Source organism: Mobula birostris, chromosome 3 (genome assembly GCF_030028105.1).
Source record: "Mobula birostris isolate sMobBir1 chromosome 3, sMobBir1.hap1, whole genome shotgun sequence".
In the NCBI taxonomy this organism is placed as follows: Eukaryota; Metazoa; Chordata; class Chondrichthyes; order Myliobatiformes; family Myliobatidae; genus Mobula; species Mobula birostris.
The window spans coordinates 168,684,744-168,708,933 of record NC_092372.1 but is presented as its reverse complement, the minus strand read 5'-3'; the positions used below and the strand labels follow the sequence as shown (position 1 = coordinate 168,708,933).

The 24,190-nt window shown below is 42.3% G+C and overlaps 1 protein-coding gene across 3 annotated transcripts in view; it reads left to right on the top strand.

The window, feature by feature from the left end:
- Positions 1 to 24,190, top strand: part of tbc1d5 (TBC1 domain family, member 5) — a 482,783-nt gene that overhangs the window by 298,232 nt on the left and 160,361 nt on the right. For all 3 annotated transcript variants that reach the window (XM_072253653.1, XM_072253652.1, XM_072253654.1), the window contains one exon: positions 1,559 to 1,731. In XM_072253653.1, coding sequence (XP_072109754.1) covers positions 1,559 to 1,731 — 173 coding nt within the window. The remainder of the gene's footprint in view (positions 1 to 1,558; positions 1,732 to 24,190) is intronic.

Here is a 24,190-nt window from a genome sequence, read left to right as displayed (position 1 = left end):
GTTTCATGAGACCACTGCCTGAAGGATTTGCGGTCCAAGGTGTTTGCCTGGAAGAACCTTTCGATGAAGGATAAGTTGTGCAGCAGTGGGGATTGGATGAAGGCTGCGGTGACTGGCAGGGTGGAGGAACAGTGAACGGGCCACACGCTTAGAATGTTGGAGGAACTCAGCAAGTCAGGCAGCATCTATAGAAAGGAATAAACAGTCAACGTTTCAGGCCAAGACCCTTCGTTAGTGAATGGGCCACACCTCTACTGGGTACTGCTGCACAGAGAGCACCTTACCCAATAACCAGGTTCTTCCCAGTTATTGAAGAGAGTGCCTCTTTTGCAGTCTCAAGTTTTGTTTCACCTAGCCCCTCCACTCCAGTCACTTTCTGTTGCATGTCTCAGCCCCTTTGAATCAAATTTTTGGCACCTTCAGTATCCCAGTTGCCCAGGAGCATGGCTTTGTTCTTCTTGCAGTTGACTTAGGCACTCAATGCCAACACGAACTGATTGATGAGGTATTCAATCTGCAGACAAGTCATGAATCCAAGCAGAAAACCACAACATTATTCATGTATAAGGAGGCTTTGGTCTGGATGCCCACACTTCCTAGTAATAGCATACCTCTTATTCCCATAGCCTTTCCAAGAGATTCACCAAGGGCTTCAATGAAAACTTTTATTTCAAAAGTAAACATAGTAAAAAAGTAAAATGGACAATACCCTGTAAGATTTGTAAATTCTCATAGCCCTGAATTGACAGGTGAGCTTGGAACGACTTTATTAGCATCGGGTATTGGTCAATAGAGATGCATTAGGAGGATACTTGATATCCTTCCCCAGTAAGGAGTAAGGACACTGAAGACTGTTCCTCAATTTAAGAGTGATGTTTAAATAGGTTGACTGCTCCGCTACAGATGAGAATCTTGAGAATTGATAGCTTGGCAAACAACTGGAATGTTAGATGCCTGAAATTTCAATAACAACGTGTATCACTGTGACTACAATGAAACCTGTACTCCCTAATTGCTGGTTTTTCAATGTACAGTTCCTGTGTTTGGAGTTTAGTAGTACACATACAGGTGGAAATAGAATTAATAAATCTATTCAAATATTTCAATAGCACCTGTATCCTTGCTTATAACCTAAGTTAAGAATGCTGGTTTGGAGCTAGCTCTATAAAATTGGTTGTTTCTTCACGAGAATATTTGATAACCTGAGATTGGCTGACAATTTAAACTTGTAATTACTAGCAGTGGTAATTTAAAGCAAGAGATAAGGACAGTGCTATTTATATTACACATTTAAGAAGGAGAAAGTAACTACTAAAAAGATAAATTGTTATTTTTACTTCAGGGTGAGTGGCATACTATTCATGGTTTTTATTCAAGTGTACTTTGGTCACAGTATCTGACATGACATGAAATCTCATTAGTGACAGTAATTGGAATTAACAGAGATTTTATAGAAAGTTACAAAGCTCATCAGATAATTACTAAGTAATACAGTGAAATATTTTATAGGTAATAAAGTTTTAGAGTTTTGATCTTGGTGCTCATTTTATCTCTTTAGGGTAAAGAAGAGATGGTCACAGCTGTACCATTTGCTAGACCTCAGGATCTAGGACCATCACTCGCAATAGTTTCTAAAGTGAATCGAATTCAGGATCAGTTATTAAAAAAATATGACACGGAGCTTTACATGCACCTTAATCGACTGGAAATTGCTCCTCAGATTTATGGAATGTAAGTGAGGCTTTGTAATTTTATTTGTTTTGTTCTGTTAAAATAATTATTAATGGTTTTATCGTGCAAATTATCTAAAATGTTATTGAGCACAAAATCATCCTTAGGCACAAATAGTAAATTGCAATAGTCACATACACACATTGAATGCAGCTTCCAAAGTTTAGATCCATCATAACCTGTAGCTTCAGAAATGGAGTTCAGTATTGCCCATGTTACAATACTTCTAACTGAAAAACAAATTTCCATTCTTGAGTATTTAATAACAGAGCACCATTTAATCAGGAACTATAGAATAAGGAATGTTTATTTCATAACATCAGGCACAGAAAAAAAATCTATGTATACTAGAACAGAAAAGAAATTTAGATATTTTACATTTATCTTTAAATTGTGTAGTCTCTTTCCACTATTGCTAAAGGAAACGTTCTTTTGCATTTATTCTGGCCATGTGAGAAAACCATTGAGTGCAAGGGTGTGTAAATCAATATAATTCTCTTGAAATGGCTTTGGAAATTCTTTCATGTACTGTATGTACATGTCATCTGTAATAACTATATCAACAGATTTTTAAGCCTAATGATATAGAAACAACAATGTTATTCCTACAAAGTTAAGATTCATATATGTTGAATTAGATGCTTAAAAAGAATGAGGTAAGATGGAGAAAATTAAGATAGCTTGAGTTAAACCTAAATTGTTATAAGGATACAGACTTATTTTAATTCTTTTTAAGATTAACTTTCTCATTTCCTGAAGAAACTTCATGTGACTCCAATTGAAATTTGGTTGCTTCCTAACCTGAAAACAATTTTTTATGTCCAGTCTACCGTTCTTCATACTGAATTCCAGGATTTTCCTGACAATTGTCTTTCCAATAACTAGTTTCTCTCATTACCCTTTCATCTATAGAAGTGATACATTTATTTCCTTCCATTCCATTGGATTAAATCCAAAACCTACTGAATCTTGGAAAATAACACAGATTGCTCCTCTTTCAGACCAGGACAGTATTGGCCTGAAGATCTAGCGATACATCAGCTTTTGGTTCCATTAACCACTCCACTGTTTTTTCTCTATTCATTCATTTAAGTTCGTTAGAACTATGTCTTACAAAAATTTTCCATATACTTATTTTCACTTCTCATGTTAAAACAGATAGTGTTATTTATTTTTCAGTGAAATGTCTTATGTCCCTTTCTTTTAGCAAGTAACAGCTGCTTATGCAGCCCATTGCCCTTTTATACATTAAATATTCTTGCATTTTTATAGTCTTTGCCAGGTTATTTTGTATTCCATCTTGTCCCTTTTTATCATGTTTTATCATCTGCTTGCTTATGATGTTCCCCTAGTCCTCAGATTTACTATTGATCCTGGCAATATTACCAATTTTTTGTTTTTAGTCTTTTCTTATAATATGTGTTCACTGATGGATCATTTACCTGATGGAATGTTATTCATTGAGATTCTTAACATTTTTTCAAGTATTTTAATTGTTTATGAACTGGGAAACTTTTTAATACAGTTTCTAAGTCTAACTAAGCCAATTTACCTCCCATACCAACAGAATTAGCCTTTTTTTAAAGTTCATAAATCCCTTTTATTCTGATGTATTTCAACTCTTAACTGAGTGGACACGTAACTGGGAGCTACAGTGTAATGGGAGTAAATGTGAGGTTATTCAGTATGGTTCTGAAAGGCAGAGTTGTATTTGTCTTGAGAGTTTGGAAAGATGCAACAAGACCTAGATGACCTTGTATTTGAAAGCACATGTTAAAATAGGCCAAAGTCAGTATGGTATCTTTAAGAGGGTAAATAGAGCTTTGACCAGTGACCAATCTGGACATCGGAAGTTTGAGAGGAAGTGATTTCATTCACACCCACTGCCTGAGTGCAAAATGGGAGCAGCAGGTGGTGGCAACATAATAGAGTTTTGACCTGTGACCAATCAGTGTTTGAAATTTAGAAACATAGAAACATAGAAAACCTACAGCACAATACGGGCCCTTCAGCCCACAAATTACTAGGCTTGCCCATAGCCCTCTATTTTTCTAAGCTCCATGTACCTATCCAAAAGTCTCTTAAAAGACCCTATCGTATCCACCTCCACCACCGTTGCCAGCAGCCCATTCCACGCCCTCACCACTCTCTGAGTAAAAAACTTACCCCTGACATAAACACGAGGAAATCTGCAGGTGCTGGAATTTCAAGCAACACACAAAGAAGTTGCTGGTGAATGCAGCAGGCCAGGCAGCATCTCTAGGAAGAGGTACAGTCGATGTTTCGGGCCGAGACCCTTCGTCAGAACTAACTGAAAGAAGAGCTAGCAAGAGATTTGGAAGTGGGAGGGGGAAGGAGAGATCCGAAATTATAGGAGAAAGCAGGAGGGGGAGGGATGGAGCCAAGAGCTGGACAGTTGATTGGCAAAAGGGATATGAGAAGATCATGGGACAGGAGGCCTAGGGAGAAAGAAAAGGGGGTAGGGGGGGGAAACCCAGAGGATGAGCAAGGGGTATAGTGAGAGGGACAGAGGGAGAAAAAGGAGAGAGAGAAAAAAAAATGTTTGTATATAAATAAATAACTGATGGGGTACCCCTGACATCTCCGCTGTACCTACTCCCCAGCACCTTAAACCCGTGTCCTCTTGTGGCAACGATTTCAGCCCTGGGGAAAAAAGCCTCTGACTATCCACATGATCAATGCCTCTGATCATCTTATACACCTCTATCAGGTCACCTCTCATCCTCCGTCGCTCCAAGGAGAAAAGGCCGAGTTCACTCAACCTGTTTTCATAAGGCATGCTCCCCAATCCAGGCAACATCCTTGTAAATCTCCTCTGCACCCTTTCTGTGGTTCCTACATCCTTCCTGTAATGAGGCGACCAGAACTGAGCACAGTACTCCAAGCGGGGTCTGACCAGGGTCCTATAAAGCTGCAACATTACCTCTCAGCTCCTAAATTCAATTCCACGATTAATGAAGTCCAATACACCGTATGCTTTCTTAACCACAGAGTCAACCTGCATAGCTGCTTTGAACGTCCTATGGACTCGGACCCCAAGATTCCTCTGATCCTCCACACCGCCAAGAGTCTTACCATTAATACTTTATTCTGCCATCATATTTGACCTACCAAAATGAACTACTTCACATTTAACTGGGTTGAACTCCATCTGCCACTTCTCAGCCCAGTTTTGCATTCTATCAATGTCCCGCTGTAACCTCTGACAACCCTCCACACTATCCACAACACCTCCAACCTTTGTGTCATCAGCAGTCTTACTAACCCATCCCTCCACTTCCTTATCCAGGTCATTTATAAAAATCACGAAGAGTAAGAGTCCCAGAACAGATCCCTGAGGCACTTCACTGGTGACTGACCTCCATGCAGAATATGACCCGTCTACAACCACTCTTTGCCTTCTGTGGGCAAGCCATTTCTGGATCCACAAAGCAATGTCCCCTTGGATCCCGTGCCACCTTACTTTCTCAATAAGCCTTGCATGGGGTACCTTGTCAAATGCCTTGCTGAAATCCATATACACTACATCTACTGCTCTTCCCTCGTCAATGTGTTTAGTCACATTCTCAAAACATTCAATCAGGCTCGTAAGGCACGACCTGCCCTTGACAAAGTCATGCTGACTATTCCTAATCATATTATACCTCTCCAAATGTTCATAAATCCTGCCTCTCAGGATCTTCTCCATCAACTTACCAACTACTGAAGTAAGACTCACTGGTCTATAATTTCCTGGGCTATCTCTACTCCCTTTCTTGAATAAAGGAACAACATCCACAACTCTTCAATTCTCCGGAACCTCTCCCGTCCCCATTGATGAATCAAAGATCATCGCCAGAGGCTCAGCAATCTCCTCCCTCGCCTCCCACAGTTCCCTGGGGTACATCTTATCCAGTCCAGCGACTTATCCAACTTGATGCTTTCCAAAACTTGATGCACATCCTCTTTCTTAATACCTACATGCTCAAGCTTTTCAGTCTGCTGAAGTCTCCAAGATCCTTTTCCACAGTGAATACTGAAATAAAGTATTCATTAAGTACCTCTGCTATTTCCTTGGGTTCCATACACACTTTCTCACTGTCACACTTGATAGGTCCTATTCTTTCACGTCTTATCCTCTTGCTCCTCACATACTTGTAGAATGCCTTGGGGTTTTCCTTAATCCTGCCCACCAAGGCCTTCTCATGGCCCCTTCTGCTAATTTCCTTTTTAGGCTCGTTCCTGTTAGCCTTATAATCTTCTGGATCGCTGACATTACCTCGCTCTCTGAACCTTTTGTAAGCTTTTCTTTTCTTCTTGACTAGATTTATTACAGCCTTTGTACACCGCGGTTCCTGTACCCTACCATAACTTCCCTGTCTCATTGGAACGTACCTATGCAGAACGCCATACAAATATCCCCTGAATGTTTCTTCCGTACATTTCCCTGAGAGCATCTGTTCCCAATTTAAGCTTCCAATTTCCTGCCTGGTAGCCTCATAATTCCCCTTACTCCAGTTAAACACTGTTCTAACTTGTCTGTTCCTATCTCTCTCCAATGCTATTGTAAAGGAGATAGAATTATGATCACTATATCCAAAATGCTCTCCCTCTGAGAGATCTGACATCTGACCAGGTTCCTTTCCCAATACCAAATCAAGTACAGTCTCTCCTCTTGTAGGATAAGCTACATATTGTGTCAAGAAACCTTCCTGAACACACCTAACAAATTCCACCCCATCTAAACCCCTTGCCCTAGGGAGATGCCAATCGATATTTGGGAAATTAAAATCTCCCATCACGACGACTCTGTTATTATTACACCTTTCCAGGATCTGTTTCCCTATCTGCTCCTCGATATCCCTGTTACTATTGGGCGGCCTATAAAAAATACCCAGTAAAGTTATTGACCCCTTCCTGTTCCTAACCTCCACCCACAGAGATTCCGTAGACAATCCCTCCATGATGTCCACCTTTTCTGCAGCCGTGACACTATCTTTGATCAACAGTGCCACGCCCCCACCTCTTTTGCCTCCCTCCCTGTCCTTTCTGAAACATCTAAAACCCGGCACTTGAAGTAACCATTCCTGTCCCTGAGCCACCCAAGTCTCTGTAATGGCCACAAGTACAAATTAAAGGACTGCTGAGGGAAGCACAGCAGCCAGTGTCGAAGTGGAAAGAGTCAGAGCCTCATGCGGGATGTGGGAAGGCAGGGAGACCTCCAGTGTCACTGATGACTATAACTACAAAACCGGTTTCCAGCTTCAGTTTCTAACAATCCGCATTAAGGAGTTGGAGTTGAAACTAGATGAACTCCAGTTCTTTCAGGAGGCTGGAGGGGTGATAGACAGGTCATATAGAAAGTGAGTTACACCCAAGTTGCAGGAAGGGGAAAGGAATTAAGGAACCAGTACAGCGTACCTCTGTGGCAATCGTCCTCAGCAACAGTTATATCACCTTGGATACTGTTGTGGGGAGGGGTTGACCTAACAGAGGTAAGTCACAGTGGTTAGGTCTCTGGCGTTGAGTCCGGCTGTGTGACTCAGAAGGGAAGAGGGGAGAAGAGACACACTGTGGTCATAGGGGATTCGTTAGCTAGGGAAACAGATAGGAGGATGGTATGTTGCCTCCCAGGTGCCAACATCAGGGTCATCTCAGATCGAGTCCTCAGCATTGTTAAGTGGCAGTGTGAACAGCCAGAGGTCATGGTCCATGTAGGTACCAATGACATGGGTAGGAATAGTTGCATAGGGAGTTCAGGGAGTTAGGGGTAGCACCTCCAGGGTTGTGATCTCAGGATTGCTATCCATGCCACATGCTAGAGAGGCCAGAACTAGGAAGATTATACAGTTTAATATTTGGCTGAGGAGTTGGTGTAGGAAGAGAGGGGATAAGGCTTTTGGATCATTGAGCTCCCTTCCAGGGAATGAGGGATCCGTAGAGAGGAGACGCTTTGCACCTGAAGTGGAGAGGGACTAATGTCCTAGCAGGAAGGTCTGTTAATGCTGCATGGTGGGGTTTAAACTAGAGTTGCCCGGGGATTGGAACCAGAGTGCCAGAATAATTTGAGGAGAAGTTGTGGAGGCATATATTGGTAAGACCTCAGACAAAGTTAGCAATCGAAAGGTTCAGCATGGTGCGACTAGTAGCCTGAGCTGTTTATATTTCAATGCAAGAATTATCGTAGGAAAGGAGGAGCTCAGAGCACGGATTCACACATGGAATTATGACATTGTAGCCACTCGTGAGACTTGGTTGTGGGGCGGGGGGCAGGATTGGCAGCTCAGTATTCCGGGGTTCCATTGTTTGAGACATGACAGAGCTGGAGGGATTAAAGGAGGAAGGGTGGCATTACTAGTCGGAAAATTTTACAGCAGTGCTCTGTCAGGACGGACTGGAGAACTTGACTAGTGAGGCATCATGGGTGGAACTGAGAAGTAAAAAAAAGTATGACCATGTTAATGGGGCTGTAATATAGACTGCCCAACAGTCCTAGGGATTTAGAGGAACAAATTTGTAAAGAGATTGCAGACTGGTGTGCAAGAAACATAAGGCTGTTACAGTAGGTGATTTTAACTATCCACATATTCACTGGGAATCCCATACTGTTAAAGGACTAGATGGGATAGAGTTCGTCAAATGGTTCAGAAAAGTTTCCTTCATCAGTACGTGGAAGTCCTAACGAGAGAGTGTGCGATACTGGATTTGCTATTGGAGAATGAAACAAGGCAGGTGACAGAAGTTTGTGTAGAGGAGCAGTTCACATCCAGTGACCACAATGCCATTAGTTTCAAAGTAAATATGCAAAGAGATAGGTCTGGTCCACAGGTTGAGATCCTAAATTGGAGAAAGACCAATTTTGATGGTATCAGAAATGATCTGGCATAGGTGTACTTCGAAAGTGGGAGGCCTTCAAAAACAAAATTTTAAGAGTACAAAGCTTGTATCTGCCTGTCAGAATAAAAGGTGAAATTAACAAGGGTAGGGAACCTTGGTTTTCAAGAGATACTGGTTCAGAGAAAAAAGGTGTAAAACAAAACAGGCAAATAGAAGCAAATGAGGTTCTTATGGAATTCAAGAAATGCTTGCGAACACTTAAGACTGAAATCAGGAAGGCTAAAAGAAGGCATGAAGATGGTCTAGCAGATAAGATGAAGGAGAATCCTGAGAGATTCTACAGGTATGTTAAGAGCAAAGGATTGCTAGGGACAAAATTGGTCCTCTGGAAGACTGGAATGGTAGTCCATTTGTAGAGCCAAAACAGATGTGGGAGATCTTAAATGAATTTTTTGGATCTCTATTTACTCAGGAGATGGATACAGTGTCTATAGAAGTGAGGCAAAGCAGCATTAACTTCATGGACCCTGTACAGATTATGGAGAAGGAGGTATTTGCTACCTTGAGGCAAATCAGGGTGGATAAATCCCCAGGACCTGACAAGGTGTTCTCTCAGACGCAATGGGAGACAAGTGCAGAAATTGGGCCCTAGAGAAATTTAAAACATCCTTAGCGATTCAAGAGGTACCAGAGGACTGGAGGGATAGAGAATGATGTGCTGCTGTTTAAAGAAGGCTCTAAACAGAAACCAGGAAATTATAGGCCGGTGAGTCTGACATCAGCTGTGCAAAAGTTATTGGAAGGTATTCGAAGGAAGCGGATATATAAGTATTTGGACAGACATAGACTTATTAAGAATAGTCAGCATAGCTTCTTGTGTGGTAGGTCATGTGTAACCAATCTTACAGAGTTTTTTGAGGGAGTTACCAGGAAAGTTATTGAAGGCGAGGCAGTGGATTACCTACATAGACATTAGTTAGGCATTTGACAAGGTCCTGCATGGGCAGCTGGTCAAGAAGATTCAGTTGCTTGGCATACAGGACGAGGTAGTAAATAGGATTAGATATTGGCATTGTGGGAGAAGCCAGAGGGTGGTAGTGGAGGTTACCTCTCTGACTGGAGGCCCATGACTAGTAGAATGCCACAGGGATCTGTGCTGGGTCCTTTGTTGTTTGTCATCTGTGTCAATCATCTGGATGATAAGGTGGTTAACTGGATCAGCAAATTTATGGATGACACCAAGATTAGGGGTGCACTGTACTGTGATGAAGGCTATTATGGCTTGTAGAGGGATCTGCATCAGCTGGAAAAATGGACTGAAAAATGGCAGATGGAATTTAATGCAGACAAGTGTGAGGTTTTGTACTTCAGTAGGACCAATAAAAGTAGGTCTTACACAGTGAACGGTAGGGCAGTGAATAGTAGTGTGGAAGAACAAAGGGATCAGGGAATACAGGTCCATAATTCGTTGAAAATGATGTTCCAGGTAAATGGGTCGTAAAGAAAGCTTTTGGCACAGTGGCCCTCATAAATCAATGCATTGAGTACAGAAGATAGGATGTTATGTCAAATTTGTACAAGACATTTATGAGGCCTAATTTGGAGTATTGTGTGCAGTTTTGGTCATTACCTGCAGGAAAGATATAACCAAGTTTGAAAGGGGGCAAGAAAATTTACAAGGATGTTGCCTGGTCAGGAGGATCTGAATTATAAGGAAAGATTGAATAGGAAGTGAGGAAGAATGTAAAAGATTGTGAGGAGATTTGATAGAGGTATACAAAATTATTCTTTAAAATGTAAAGGGTTGAGAGGAGATTTGATAGAAGTACACAAAATTATGAAGGTATATATAGGGTAAATGCAAGCAGGCTTTTTCCACTGCGATTGGTTGGGACTACAACCAGAGATCATGGCTTAAGTGTGAAAGGTGAGAAGTTTAAGGAGAAACTTCTTCACTCAGAGGGTCATGAGAATATAGAATGAGCTGCCAGCAGAAGTGGTCCTAGTGAGTTCGATTTCAACAATTAAAAGAAGTTTGGACTGGTTCGCGGATAGTAGGAAAATGGAGGACTATGGTCCCAGTGTAGGTCGTTGGGAGTGGGCAGCTTAAATGGTTTTGGCATGGACTAGATGGAATGAAGGGCCTGTTTCTGTGCTGTACTCCCTATGACTCTAAATCTTTTAGAATTCTTTGAGGGAAAAACAAGCAGAATGGACAAAGGAACGTCAGTGGATGTTGCTTACTTGGATTTTAGGAAGGCCTTAGACAAGATGCCTCACATGAAGCTACTTAATAAAATAAGAGCCCTTGGTATTACAGGAAAGATACTGGCATGGATAGAAGATTGGCGACTGGCAGAAAGCAAAGAGTGGGAGTAAAGTGGGCCTTTTCTGCATGGCTGCTGGTGACTAGTGTTGTTCTGCAAGGGTCTGTGTTGGGACCATTTCTTTTCACATTAGGTCAACGATTTGGACGACAGAATTGACGGTTTTGTGGATGATACAAAGACAAGTGGAGGGGTAGGTAGTGTTGAGGAATCAAGGAGTCTGCAAAGGACTTAGACAGATTGTGAGAATGAGCAAAGAAGTGGCAGATAGAATATAGTGTAGGTAAGTGTATAGTCATGCACATTGGTAAAAGGAATAAGACTGTAGACTATTTTCTAAATGGAGAGAAAAAAATCAAAAGACCAAAGGTTCTTGGGAGAATTCCCTAAAGGTTAACATGCAGTTTGAGTTGGTGGTAAGAAAGTGAACTGCAATGTTAGCATTTATTTCAAGAGGACTATAATATAAAAGCAAGGATGTAATGCTGAGGCTTTATAAGGTACTGGTCAGACCGCACTTGGAATATTGTGAACAACAGGAATTCTGCAGATGCTGGAAATTCAAGCAACACACATAAAAATTGCTGGTGAACGCAGCAGGCCAGGCAGCATCTCTAGGAAGAGGTGCAGTCGACGTTTCAGGCCGAGACCCTTCGTCAGGACTAACTGAAGGAAGAGTGAGTAAGGGATTTGAAAGTTGGAGGGGGAGGGGGAGATCCAAAATGATAGGAGAAGACAGGGGGGGGGGAGGGATGGAGCCAAGAGTTGGACAGGTGATTGGCAAAAGGGATACGAGAGGATCATGGGACAGGAGGTCCGGGAAGAAAGACGGGAGTGGGGGAGGGGACCCAGAGGATGGGCAAGGGGTATATTCAGAGGGACAGAGGGAGAAAAAGGAGAGTGAGAGAAGAACGTGTGTATAAAAATAAGTAACAGATGGGGTACGAGGGGGAGGTGGGGCATTAGCGGAAGTTAGAGAAGTGGATCATTTCAGTGGATCAAAGATGAACTGAAATTAGAGAGACTCCAAATGTCACAAGAATAATTCTGGGAATGCAAGAGTTAGTGTATGAGGAGCATTTGATGGCTCTGGGCCTGTACTCACTGGAGCTTAGAAGAATGAGGGGGGATCTCATTCAAATCTATTGAATATTGAAAGGCCTAGATAGATTGGATGTGGAGAGGATGCTTCCTATGCTGGACCAGAAGGCACAACCTCAGAATAGGCCTTCTGATCACTGATGATGATGATGATGATCACCACTGATGATGATGAGTCCCACTATTGTTGTGTCTTCAGTGAACTTAACAATGTTATTGTTCAGGTGTTTAGCCATCCAATCACTTGTGAGCAGAGTGTACAACAATGGGCTCTGCACACAGCCTTGGGGGGTGGGGACACCTATGTTGAGGATAATGGGGAGAGAAGAGCAGTTGTGCATCATGACTATCTGAGTTCTAGGCAGAATAACGATTCAGCATAGAGTAGATGGGCCAAAGGACCTGTTTTGTGTTGTGGTGTTCCATGATTATATGACCAGTCACTGAAAGTTCTGTAGCAGCTGCAATTAGGAAGGCACATGGTATGTCAGGCTTACTTAGAAGAGGATTTGAGTATATGTGTAAGAATATTTTGTGGATGTTTACAGGGCATTGGGTGAGACAGTAATGGAATTTTGCGTGCAGTTTGAGTCTCTTCATATGAGGAAAGATATTCTTAGAAGAGAGAGTGTGTGCAACAAAGGTTGACTGGTCTGATTCCTAGGATGGCAGGATGGACGTATAAGGAGATATTTGAAGCAACACACACAAAACACTGGAGGAATTTAGCAGGCCAGGCAGCGTTAATGGAAAAGAGTAAACAGACGGTGTTTCGGCCCTAGACACCTCATCAGACTGACCAGTCCTGATGAAGGGTCATGGCAAAACATTAATGGGTTTATTCTTTTGCTTAGATGCTGCACCTGGCCTGCTGAATTCCTCCAGCATTTTATGTGTGCTACTTTGGATTTCTCATGTGAAGGAGATGTTTGGGTTGATTATGCTGAAAATCACTGGAGCTTAGAACATTGAGAGGAGGGTATATAGAATCCTATAAAATTTTAATAGAGCAAGACAGACCAGATGAAGGGACAATGGTCCAAAAGACTGGAGAGTCCAGATTCAATGGTCATTGCCTCAGGATGCAGGGTATTCTTTTAAAAACTGGCATCGGCAGAAACTGCTTCACTCGGACGACGGTGACTCTGTGAAATTCTCTACCAATGAAAGCAGTGGAGGCTAAGTCATTAACTATACTGAAGAATGTCATGGCATGGTCAAGAGCTGAGTAGACTGTTACCATGACAATTTCATCTGCATTAAGCATTGGGACATATGCACTGATGACATGAGCAGATACGCTGTTGCTGACAGTCATTGATTCCTACTGGGAGCACTGGTAGCTTGTTCTTAATTGCAAAGACAACATTTCTGTCATTGTACTACAGTAAAAAGCTGCAGCCCTCCCTCTTCCTGTCAGCTGAGGCCACCTTAACTCACTAAGACCATTGACATTGATGTTATTTCTATTAAGTTCTCTCACAACTACAGCAGTATCATTTCAACTTATATATTATCTGTTATTCATTGGAGGGCAAACATTCGATGCTTCAAAAGTTACCACATTCTTGATTAGGAGTAACTCAGAGAAGATGGATGAAATCGAGAAAAGGAATGAAAATCTGAATGTTGAGTATGTGAGGAACAATATAAGATTAGAAAATTATTAACTGAAGTTGTTGAATTCTTGAGTTGTTGAAGCATGAAGTATATTGTGATGTGCCAGGGAGGAAGATGAGGTGCTGTTCATCAAGCTTGAGTTGACCTTGATTGGAACAGGTTAGGACGACGAAGGCTCAAGGAACAGACAGTATTCCTATGACAGATGTAGCCCCCCCTGGCCATCCTCAGGGTCGCTCGGCTCGCTGTCGTCTAGGGAAACAGCCTTGGCCCCGCCAAACTGGATAATTTGTTTGTGTGGATGCTGTGTGAGGTACCCCACCCCGCCCAAATAACAGACAATACACCAGATGCAATTAAATGATTTACAGTTTATAGATATTACTGGAACTATATAATTAAAAGAGAATAAAATATGAAAGGAAAATAAAAGGCGCCACACTTATCAAAGTTCAATCTCTTCGTGCACAAAACCGTTGGAGCTCAAGGACCTTCTTCTTCACCCTGCGACCCCTCGGACCACCTCGACCGGCCGCCTGGGACCAACAACGGTGGTCGACCAGACGCTCCACACGAGTCCGTCTCCGTCTCCTCGCCAAACGTCCCGCTCGGGGTCCGACCCTGTTAGCGGACTCACAGCACCTCGTCTATCCTCTGTCTCGCTCTCCCGCCTTCTGCCCCAAAACCCCGCGCATACACTATCTTCAAATACACCAAAACCATAACAACTATCCCAATTGGTTAATAGCGCCCTCTTATCAGACTCTAAAGCAAAAACAAACTGTTAGCGCAAACTTTCTCAGTGTTTAACACAACAAAGCCGCATTCCCCAGATTAACATAACAAACACGCCATTTTAATTAGCCTCCGCAGTAACATAAAAATCGAAACCCCCTTACACTCTCCCCCCACCAAATAAAGTCATGTCCTCATGACTTATAAATAACTCGCCACCCAGTCCTACAGACTACACACACATACACACAGTGACAGTGTTCCCCAAACGGTGGACCTTACTCCCGTCCCACGGGTGCTACATAGGCCAACCTATCTGGGAGCTTCTTAACCTTCTGAGACCTCCGCACCCCCTCACCTAAACCCAAAAGGCTCAGACACTACTAGGAATACCTCAGGCCTGCTTGCCAACTCCTCTCCAACTCAGGCCACCACTACAGCTCGGAGCCCCCAGTCCAGTGTCCGGGGCCCCGCCTCTCCTCCTTCCTGATCCTGCTGTAACTCAGACTGCCCACAGCTAGCTCTCCCCACTACACCTGACTCAGTGGGAGAAGGGCCAAAAGTCTCTTCCTCAATCACGGGGAAGTTAGCGAAAGACAGCATGTACCACATGTGCAGCACATCATCCTTCGAACCCATATCCTTCCTCATTCCCTCGATCGGTAGCTGCTGTTTGAGTTTCTCCAAACTGAAACATTTAGCTGGGGCTACCCCTTCAGCCTCCTGCAGTCAAGACGTCAGCTTCTTCGGGGACTCCTTCAACTCTCGCCACAGCCTCCGCAGTTCTGACTCAGGGTTCCTGGCCATCTCAATCTGGGACACAGTTACCCCACCAGCTTCTTCCACCCTGACCTGAAAAGCAGCAGTTAAAGAATGTTCAGCCTCCGGTTGTTTCTTCCTGAGGGCGTCTTCCAGGTCAACTTTCAGTTTTTCCACTTCATTTAAACTTGCGATAGTCACCTTCAGGTTCCTTTCAAGTGTCTGTCTCCCTTTTCCGAGATCTGTCCTCCATTTCTTCACCTCCTCGGGAGTGTAGTCAAACTCCCCTCCCTGGGCTCTCGGTTTTCTATTGACCTTAGTCAGAACACTTCCTTGATCTTCCCCAACTTGTAAATTTTCCAATCTGTTCTGAATGGACATCTTGAGTTTCTGCTGATCCCTTCCAAGGTGGGTCATTGTTTCTTCTCACTGGATTAATTCATCAGTACATGACCACAGTGCGGTGCAAATCCCCTCTCTTCCCTGTGTCTCATTCAGATTGACGACCTGGGTTTCCATTCCTCCGGTCCACCACCGTCTGTCCCAACACCAGGAAGTTCAACTGGTATGTCGGGTCATTTTCCTCACATTGCACCAAACTCCTCCAGCCAAAAACTCCTCCACATTTGACAGATCGCTTCGGTCGCCCGGGCTCAGCCACTCGCCTTGCCTCATAGTCCCCCCAGGCGAATCCAAGCTCTAGGCGGTCATCCACATACGTCAAAACTCCACACTCCTTCACTTCCCCCATGGTCTTCCTCATGCCCCGCGGGAAGGATGCAGGGGCTCCGGATATGCCCTTGGGCATCTTTAAGGATGGGAAGAATCCTAGGGAACTAGTAAAGGCCATCTTCAGCTCAACAGCCGCACTCCTCAGGATCTGGCAACATCCACCCCTCAGATGCAGCACATTAAACCACATCGCATAATCCACACACACGCTGCCTTCATCTTCCATGGTGCCAGGGTCCAGTTGCTGCGACCTCTCTCTCACTGAGGTGTCTTCAGCGGTCATCTCCCCTCCCTCGTGGTAGTTCGGAGCATCTACTAAGAGGATCTCACCCTCAGCTACTTTCCCCAAGCCGTACCACCGCTGGGTCTCGTTTAAATTCGGTACCGCCTCAAGGCTGTTACACATGTCCTCAGAAGCAACTCGACACGCTGGGTGCCCAGACAATACCTCCATGAACTCCAGGGTCATTAACCAATCATCGTCTTCTGGATAACTACTGCCACTAGTACCCAAAGTCTCCGGTGCCCTTACAGTTGTCAAGGGTAAATGCTTCAGACACCGGTTGTAAAACGAACTGTACAACAACTTGACCTGTGCCCCGGGGTCGAGGATAGCTTCAGCATCGCTTCCCTCTATCCATAGCGACACCCTGGGGTGTAGCCCCTCTAAGCCTTCAGGAATAGGGTCTTTTGCTTTCGGAAGTTCATTGGTACGTTGCTGCGAACGTGCTTCCCCAGAGACCCCAAGCCGTTCCCCCACTGGCCCTCCACTAAGTTTCCCGACACCTCTCTGATCAGATGAACAACTGATCCCCTGAAATGATCCCCCTGGCACTGCAAGCAATTTAGCCGCCCTCCTCGCCAGAGAAGACACACTGAAAACTTTCCCCCCCTCTTTCAAATAACTGACAGCTGTCACTACGGTGTAAGTGAACCTGACAGCTCTAACACCGTCACCAGCCCGCCTACTCAAACTTTCAACCAATCCCTGTCGCTCTCCCTCAACCAAGCACTGCCACTCATCTAACAACTGAGAGATCCACTCCGCCCACGTCTCGCACGCCTCCGCCCCTCCTGGGGTGGAGACTATCCCAAGTGCCAGGCGGAGCCTGCCAGATCTAGAACATTTATTCACAGACCCTACCTACAAATCAGACCACTCTTCCCTCTCTCTCCCAACCACTTAGGCAGCTCCAAGTGCCACCTCCAACTCGTCAATGCCAGCCCGAACTCGAACAAAGACCTCACCCACCACGCATACAGCAATCACCAGCAAATAACCCACAGAGACACACATTACAGATTTAAACAGGGTACCCACACAGCATACCAGCAGACTCAATCCCAGACAAAGCCCACACAATGTAGCCCCCCTGGCCACCCTCAGGGTCGCTCGGCTCGCTGTCGTCTAGGGAAACAGCCTCGGCCCCGCCAAACTGGATAATTTGTATGTGTGGATGCTGTGTGAGGTACCCCACCCCGCCCAAATAACAGACAATACACCAGATGCAACTAAATGATTTACAGTTTATAGGTATTACTGGAACTATATAATTAAAAGAGAATAAAATATAAAAGGAAAATAAAAGGCGCCACACTTATCAAAGTTCAATCTCTTGGTGCACAAAACCATTGGAGCTCAAGGACCTTCTTCTTCACCCTGCGACCCCTCAGACCACCTCGACCGGCTGCCTGGGACCAACAACAGTGGTTGACCAGACGCTCCACACGAGTCCGTCTCCTCTCCTCGCCGAACGTCCCGCTCGGGGTCCGACCCCGTTAGCGGACTCACAGCACCTCGTCCATCCTCTGTCTCGCTCTCCCACCTTCTGCCCCAAAACCCCGCGCATACAGTATCTTCAAATACACCAAAACCATAACAACTATCCCAATTGGTTAATAGCACCCTCTTATCAGACTCTAAAGCAAAAACAAACTGTTAAGCGCAAACTTTCTCAGTGTTTAACACAACAAAGCTGCATTCCCCAGATTAACATAACAAACACGCCATTTTAATTAGCCTCCGCAGTAACATAAAAATCGAAACCCCCTTACACAGAATTTTGTAAGCATAATTCTTTTTTAATGTGGGGAGATTTGCCCAGAGGCAGAAAAGACTTAAAACAGGTGGAAACTTACTGCAAGGAATTTCTATAAAGATTAGAGAGAGTGGGAAGGAAACAACTTCTGAAGCCCAATGTCAATCTCCTGGTCTGAACATAGGTGTTCTGGTGAAAGAGTCACTCACTCTGCATTTGCTTTCCCCTCTGGAGGAAAGGCCACATTATGAGTACTGAATGTATTTCACTCAACTGGGACGTTTACAAGTAAGTCACCTGGAATGTGTGTTTGGGTCCCTGGATGACAGGAATGGACAAGGTACAAGAGCAGGTGATACATCATTTGAGATTATATGGGAAGGTCCTATCAGAAGGAGAGAGGTTTTGAAGAAGGCCAGAACACTGAAGAGTGAATGATCCTTTCAGAGTGCTGAAAGGGGAGGGTAAGAAGACTCTATTGGTGGCATAACACTGGAGGTATTGGAAATTACAAATATCGATCCATTGAATCTATAGTTGGTGAAGTGGAAAGTGAGGACAAGGGAATGTGATCCTTGTGCAAGTGTGAGGATATTGGGAGAACATAATTGTAAGATATGGAACAGTGTGTGAAACAGTTGAGAGCTCTGTTTGTAGTGGAATAGGAGAAACTACATGTAAGGAAATAAGAAAACTTCCTGCAAGCAATAGTGTGGAAGGCATTGTCATCAGAACGCATGTGGTAGAACCAAAGAAGAAGTAAGATTGGAATGGAATTTTTGTTTGAAGTAAGGTGAAATCAAATGAGGTGATCCATGTATATAATGTTCAGTGGCAGAAAAAAATTTAAAATGAATGAAGATGTCCAAAGTTCTGCAATGAAAGAAAACCATAAATCTTTTGGTCAGGCAATGAGCAGGATAGATGAGCTGGTATCAGTGGCTGGATGTAAATGACACTGTAATGGTTAGCACAATGCTTTACACTGCTGTCTGTAGGGAGTTTCTGTATTCTCCCCGTGACTATGTGGGTTTCCTCTCACTGCTCTATTTTCTTCTCACATTCCAAATCAATGCAGGTTAGGGTTAGTAAAGTCGTGCACATGCTATTTGGTGCAAGAAGCATGGCAACACTTGCGGACTGTCCTCAGCAAATCATTGGACAGTAAATGTTTCAGGTCTGAGACTGTCAGAAGAGATCTTCAGAGTTGGACAGAGTACAGATCAAAAGGAAAAAAAATTAGATAATAAAAATAAATTACACTGTTATATGAGCAGAGGCAAAAGGATATGTATGACCCCTCTATTTACAATGTATATTAAAAGAGGAAACAATAGTCAAGTTAGTTGACAATTTAAAACTGGTAACTTGGACTGAGAGGAGGATACGGAGAGCCTGTAAATTCAGTGGGCCAGAAAGATGCCAAATTAAGTTATTTCAAGAAATCCAGTATTGTTCACTTTTGTTTAAAAGATAACAAAACCAAACATGTCTGAAAAGTGAATGTTGTTACTGTTTTGTAGTTGGATATGCATTGCTCACTGGAAGTTTAACATTCAGTTGCAGTGTAATTTAGTCGTAAATTAAGGAGAATTTTCTTAAAGGATTTGTTTTGTGGTCCTGTACAACAGACTTCATTATAAAAGGCTTTGGTTAACACATTTTTTAACTAAAGCAGTCATGGGATATAAAGATTGGGCAAGAAAGTAAATTTGAATAAGGATTTACCACGACCTTTTATTTAACATTGTAGCAAGTTTCAGAGACCATACGGCATAGCCACACACTCAAAATGCTAAGGAACTCAGCAGGCCAGGCAGTATCTATGGAAAACAGTAAACAGTCAATGTTGCTGGCCAAGACCCTTCATCAGGACTCGCCTCATGTCTGTGATTCAGCATAGTCCTACAGTTTCTTACGTCCTCTGCATTGCTTCAATAAAATAAAATTTGAGTATATTAATCAGAGAACTTGGGAGTACCTTAGATAGATATCTTTGTTAGCATGGACAAGTTAGGCCAAAGATATTTATGACTCTATGTCTAGCTGAATTTAAAACTGACACAACCTTTGATTAGAGCTTTTTGCCATGTTTTTATGTTATGTCTGCAACTACATTTCAAAATTACTCAGTACCCCAGGAAGTATACTTTGATGCTACTAAGTACCTAAGACCTTATTGTATCAAAAGTAGAAAGTACATATTCAAAATGTATTTTCATGATGATAGATATAATTTCTTGGTATGAAATTGCATCATTGCTTGCATTTAATAATAAAAGGGTCAAAGTGTACATCAACTATGAAGAATTAAAGTGCAATTTGATATACAAATTTAAACCCGTAATGTTTTAGAATAACAAGTATTACACTAATGAACTGCACTGTATTTGACAATTTTGTGGTTAAGCTTTCCTTAAACATTCTAAACCACAAACATTTTATTAAAAACAGGAAACCTCAAATGGTATTATTTTCTTGAGAATTGGAAACTTAGCATTGAAGAACATTTTGTTTTATTTCAAAAACATTTGTCCCAACAATATTTGCACTATTCTATGAGTTAAGGAAATGTATCATATAACTTAAGATTACTTTAGGTGAAAGTCCAAAAAAATTTGTTGTGCCATATTTAACATCATAACAACAGACTGGGTAATGATAAGATGATCTGTGAGGGGGCTACAAATCTGAAAAGACAGATTAAGAGAGAAAAGGAAACATGTGGAACTTATTGATTTTGGTAGGAAGAACAGAAAAACAGAATGCTTCTGATGCTATGAGCAAATATTGTTGCATGAAGAGATCTCCACCTGTTGGTTCTTGAGATGCAGAAAGTCAGCATGCATTGCAATGTGAATTTAGAAAACAATTATTGTGCTGGCATTTAATAGAGTATTTTGAGTAGAAAAAATTTTGCTGAGATTCAATAGGACTCTGCAGAATTAGAAATCAGGTTTAATATCACAGGCAAATATTGTGAAGTTGGTTGTTTTGAGGAGCAGTACATTGCTATACATAATAAAAAATACAAAAAATTACTATAGAAATATATATAGAAAATTAAATTAAATAAGTAGTGCAAAAAGAGAGCAGAAAAAAAGAAGAATATTGAGGTAGTGTACATTGTCCATTCAGAAATCTGATAGTGGAAGGAAAGAAGCTTTTTCTGAAACATTGAGTGTGTACCTTCAAGCTCCTGAATCTCCTTTGTAATGGTAGCAATGAGAAGAGACCATGTCCTCGGTGATGAGATGGATGATGGATGCTTCCTTTTTGAAGCATTGCCTTTTGAAGGTGTCCTCAATGCTGGGGAGGCTGGTACCCATAATGGAGTTGGCTGAGTTTACAACTTTCTACAGCTTCTTCTGATCCTGTGCAATGGCCCCCTCCATACCAGAGAGTAGTGTAACCATTCAGAATGTTCTACCCAGTACATCTGTAGAAGTTTGCTAGAGTCTTTGTTGACATACCAGATCTCCTTAAACTGCTAAAGAAATACAATCGTTGCCGTGAGAGATTGATGACGTCCTTGAAAACTCCCGCCATTTGGTTGGCTCATTTTTTAGTGTCTTACTTGGTTACATCATCAGGGCCTGATGCGTTGCGAGGGTTAAGCCTCCTAAAAAGATGTTCTGGTTTCAGCCTCTGAGATAGAGATCACTGGATCACCAGATGCTGGAGGGATTCATACAGGTGTGGTTAAAATCTCCCTTTCAAAGCATGCATAAAAGGTGTTGAGCTCATCTGGGAGTGAAGCATCACAGCCATTCATGATGTTAGGTCTGCTTTGTAGGAAGTAATGGCCTGCAATCCCTGCTAGAACTAACATGCATCTGATTCAGTCTCTAATTTCAAATGGATTCATTTTTTTCACTCTTAAAATAGTCTTCTGTAGCTTGTACATGGACTTTTTGTATACTTCTGGATCATCAGTCCTGAGACTTCATCTGAAGTACTATCGGGAGATCTGGTTTTCATGCCAGAAGAATATATATTTTGACATAAGTGCATTACAAATTCTCAAAATTGGTTCCTGGATTTATGGGTTATTTCACAAAGAGCTATTAAGAAAGATTATTCTATACATGCTTGGAGCCATTTGAAAGAAATTGGCAGGGTAGATGCTGAAAAATGTTTGCTTTAGCAGGAACCTAGAACCAGGGGCAGTTTCAGGATAAGGTTGAGATGAGATGTTTCTTCACACAAGAAGAACCCTGTTCCAAAAGGCTGGAGTGCTCATATGTTGAGTATATTCAAAGACGGAGTCAGTAGATTTTTGGAAGCAGTGTTGGAACAGGCTTGAGTGGTTGTATGATCCATTCCTGCTTCTGTTTTGGGTGTTCAAATTTTCTGTTAGTTAGTAGTGCACTTGGTTCTAAGATAAAAGGTTGTGTGCCCAAAAATCCTTGCAGAATCTTTACCACTCAGCACTATTTTAAAGAGGAATTAGTGTCCTGGCCAATGTGCACCCCTCAAATCAAAATCACCAAAGATAGATTATATCTGGATTTAAAATGTTTTATGACATGTTGCATACATTGACAACTGTGTTTTGCACTTTATACAAGTTGCTATACTTCAAAAGTATTTTATTGGCATCACGCTGTGTCTTAGGTTTCTTCGTGAATCCAAATTAAAGTTTATATGCATAAATTCAAATAGTTGGCTTTAAAAGGAAATGGGTAAATATTGCTGTCACTAAGCTACCAAGCTGAATAAGAAACAAAACTCAACCGGACAGTTGAATGATCAACAATATGGAATACACGATCAATGAAGTGACTTTCATTTCGATGATCAGTGGTAAGAAATATGAAATATACTGTACACCCAAAAAGTCTACAGGCCAAGGAATTACAGAGGAAGATAAAATTTAAATTAGTATTATAAGATCAATTGAGAATATGAATAAATGCTTAGTATTTTAATCTATGTTCATGGTCTTTTTTGTAAGAATCTTGAAACTGCTGTTTGTAGGTGAAGTGTACCATGCAAAATGGAAAGTAAAAGCAATTTCACATCATTTTGAGTTTTCTTTATTCTGTTTCATGCAATATATTTAGTATATAATGAACATAGCATTTCCTATTTTGTCTAGTATTTTTTTAAACTAATTGCTTTATATATGTCTGCTTATCTTGTTTCTGAAAAGAACTGTTAGGTCGTCACTAAAAATAATAGTTACAGACCAATTACCTTAGAAATATCAGCAAGAGTAGTCAGGATTCATGTAAATTCAGTAAAGTGAACCAAAGGCACATTAAATTAATAGGCCACATATTGCTAGTCCCAATTTGAAAACTTGTGTCCATACCAGTTCTACTGTCCTCACTACTCCACTCTTACATTTACTTTCTGTTGTCAAAAAACTCTTAAGGTATTCCATGCATTACTGCCAAATTCCTGCCCTTGGAATATTTTGGAAAAAAAATTAAAGTTACCTTAAACAATTGTTACAGAAATTAATTAAAACATTCTATTTAATAAAGGCAAAGTGTAGAAACATAAATGAGTGAAGATCAGCAATCCCATTCAAATGAAAAGAATGCACTTCCTAGTTGGTGTAAAACTGAGCAACCTTCTGCAGTGTATTCAGACCCCAGTTTGTGCAGCACTCTGCCACGGCTAATAGAGTTGCTAATATAGTGACCGTAACTGACTTAAATGATTGCCACCCAGTGGCACTGACCTCAACAATCATGAAGTGCTTTGGGCGGCTGGTAATGAAACATAAAATCCCACCTACATTGGATCTTTCCTGTTTGCCTTTCCTGCTCAAGCCAGTGCACTAAAGACCGCTTTGCTGAACACCTACGCTCTGTCCGCCAGAGAAAGCAGGATCTCCCAGTGGCCACACATTTTAATTCCACATCCCATTCCCATTCTGACATGTCTATCCACGGCCTCCTCTACTGTAAAGATGAAGCCACACTCAGGTTGGAGGAACAACACCTTATATTCCGTCTGGGTAGCCTCCAACCTGATGGCATGAACATCGAATTCTCCAACTTCCGCTAATGCCCCACCTCCCCCTTGTACCCATCCGTTATTTATTTTTATATACACATTCTTTCTCTCACTCTCCTTCTTCTCCCTCTGTCCCTCTGACTATACTCCTTGCCCATCCTCTGGGTCCCCCCCCCCTTGTCTTTCTCCCCGGACCTCCTGTCCCATGATCCTCTCATATCCCCTTTGCCAATCACCTGTCCAGCTCTTGGCTCCATCCCTCCCCCTCCTGTCTTCTCCTATCATTTTGGATCTCCCCCTCCCCCTCCCACTTTCAAATCTCTTACTAACTCTTCCTTC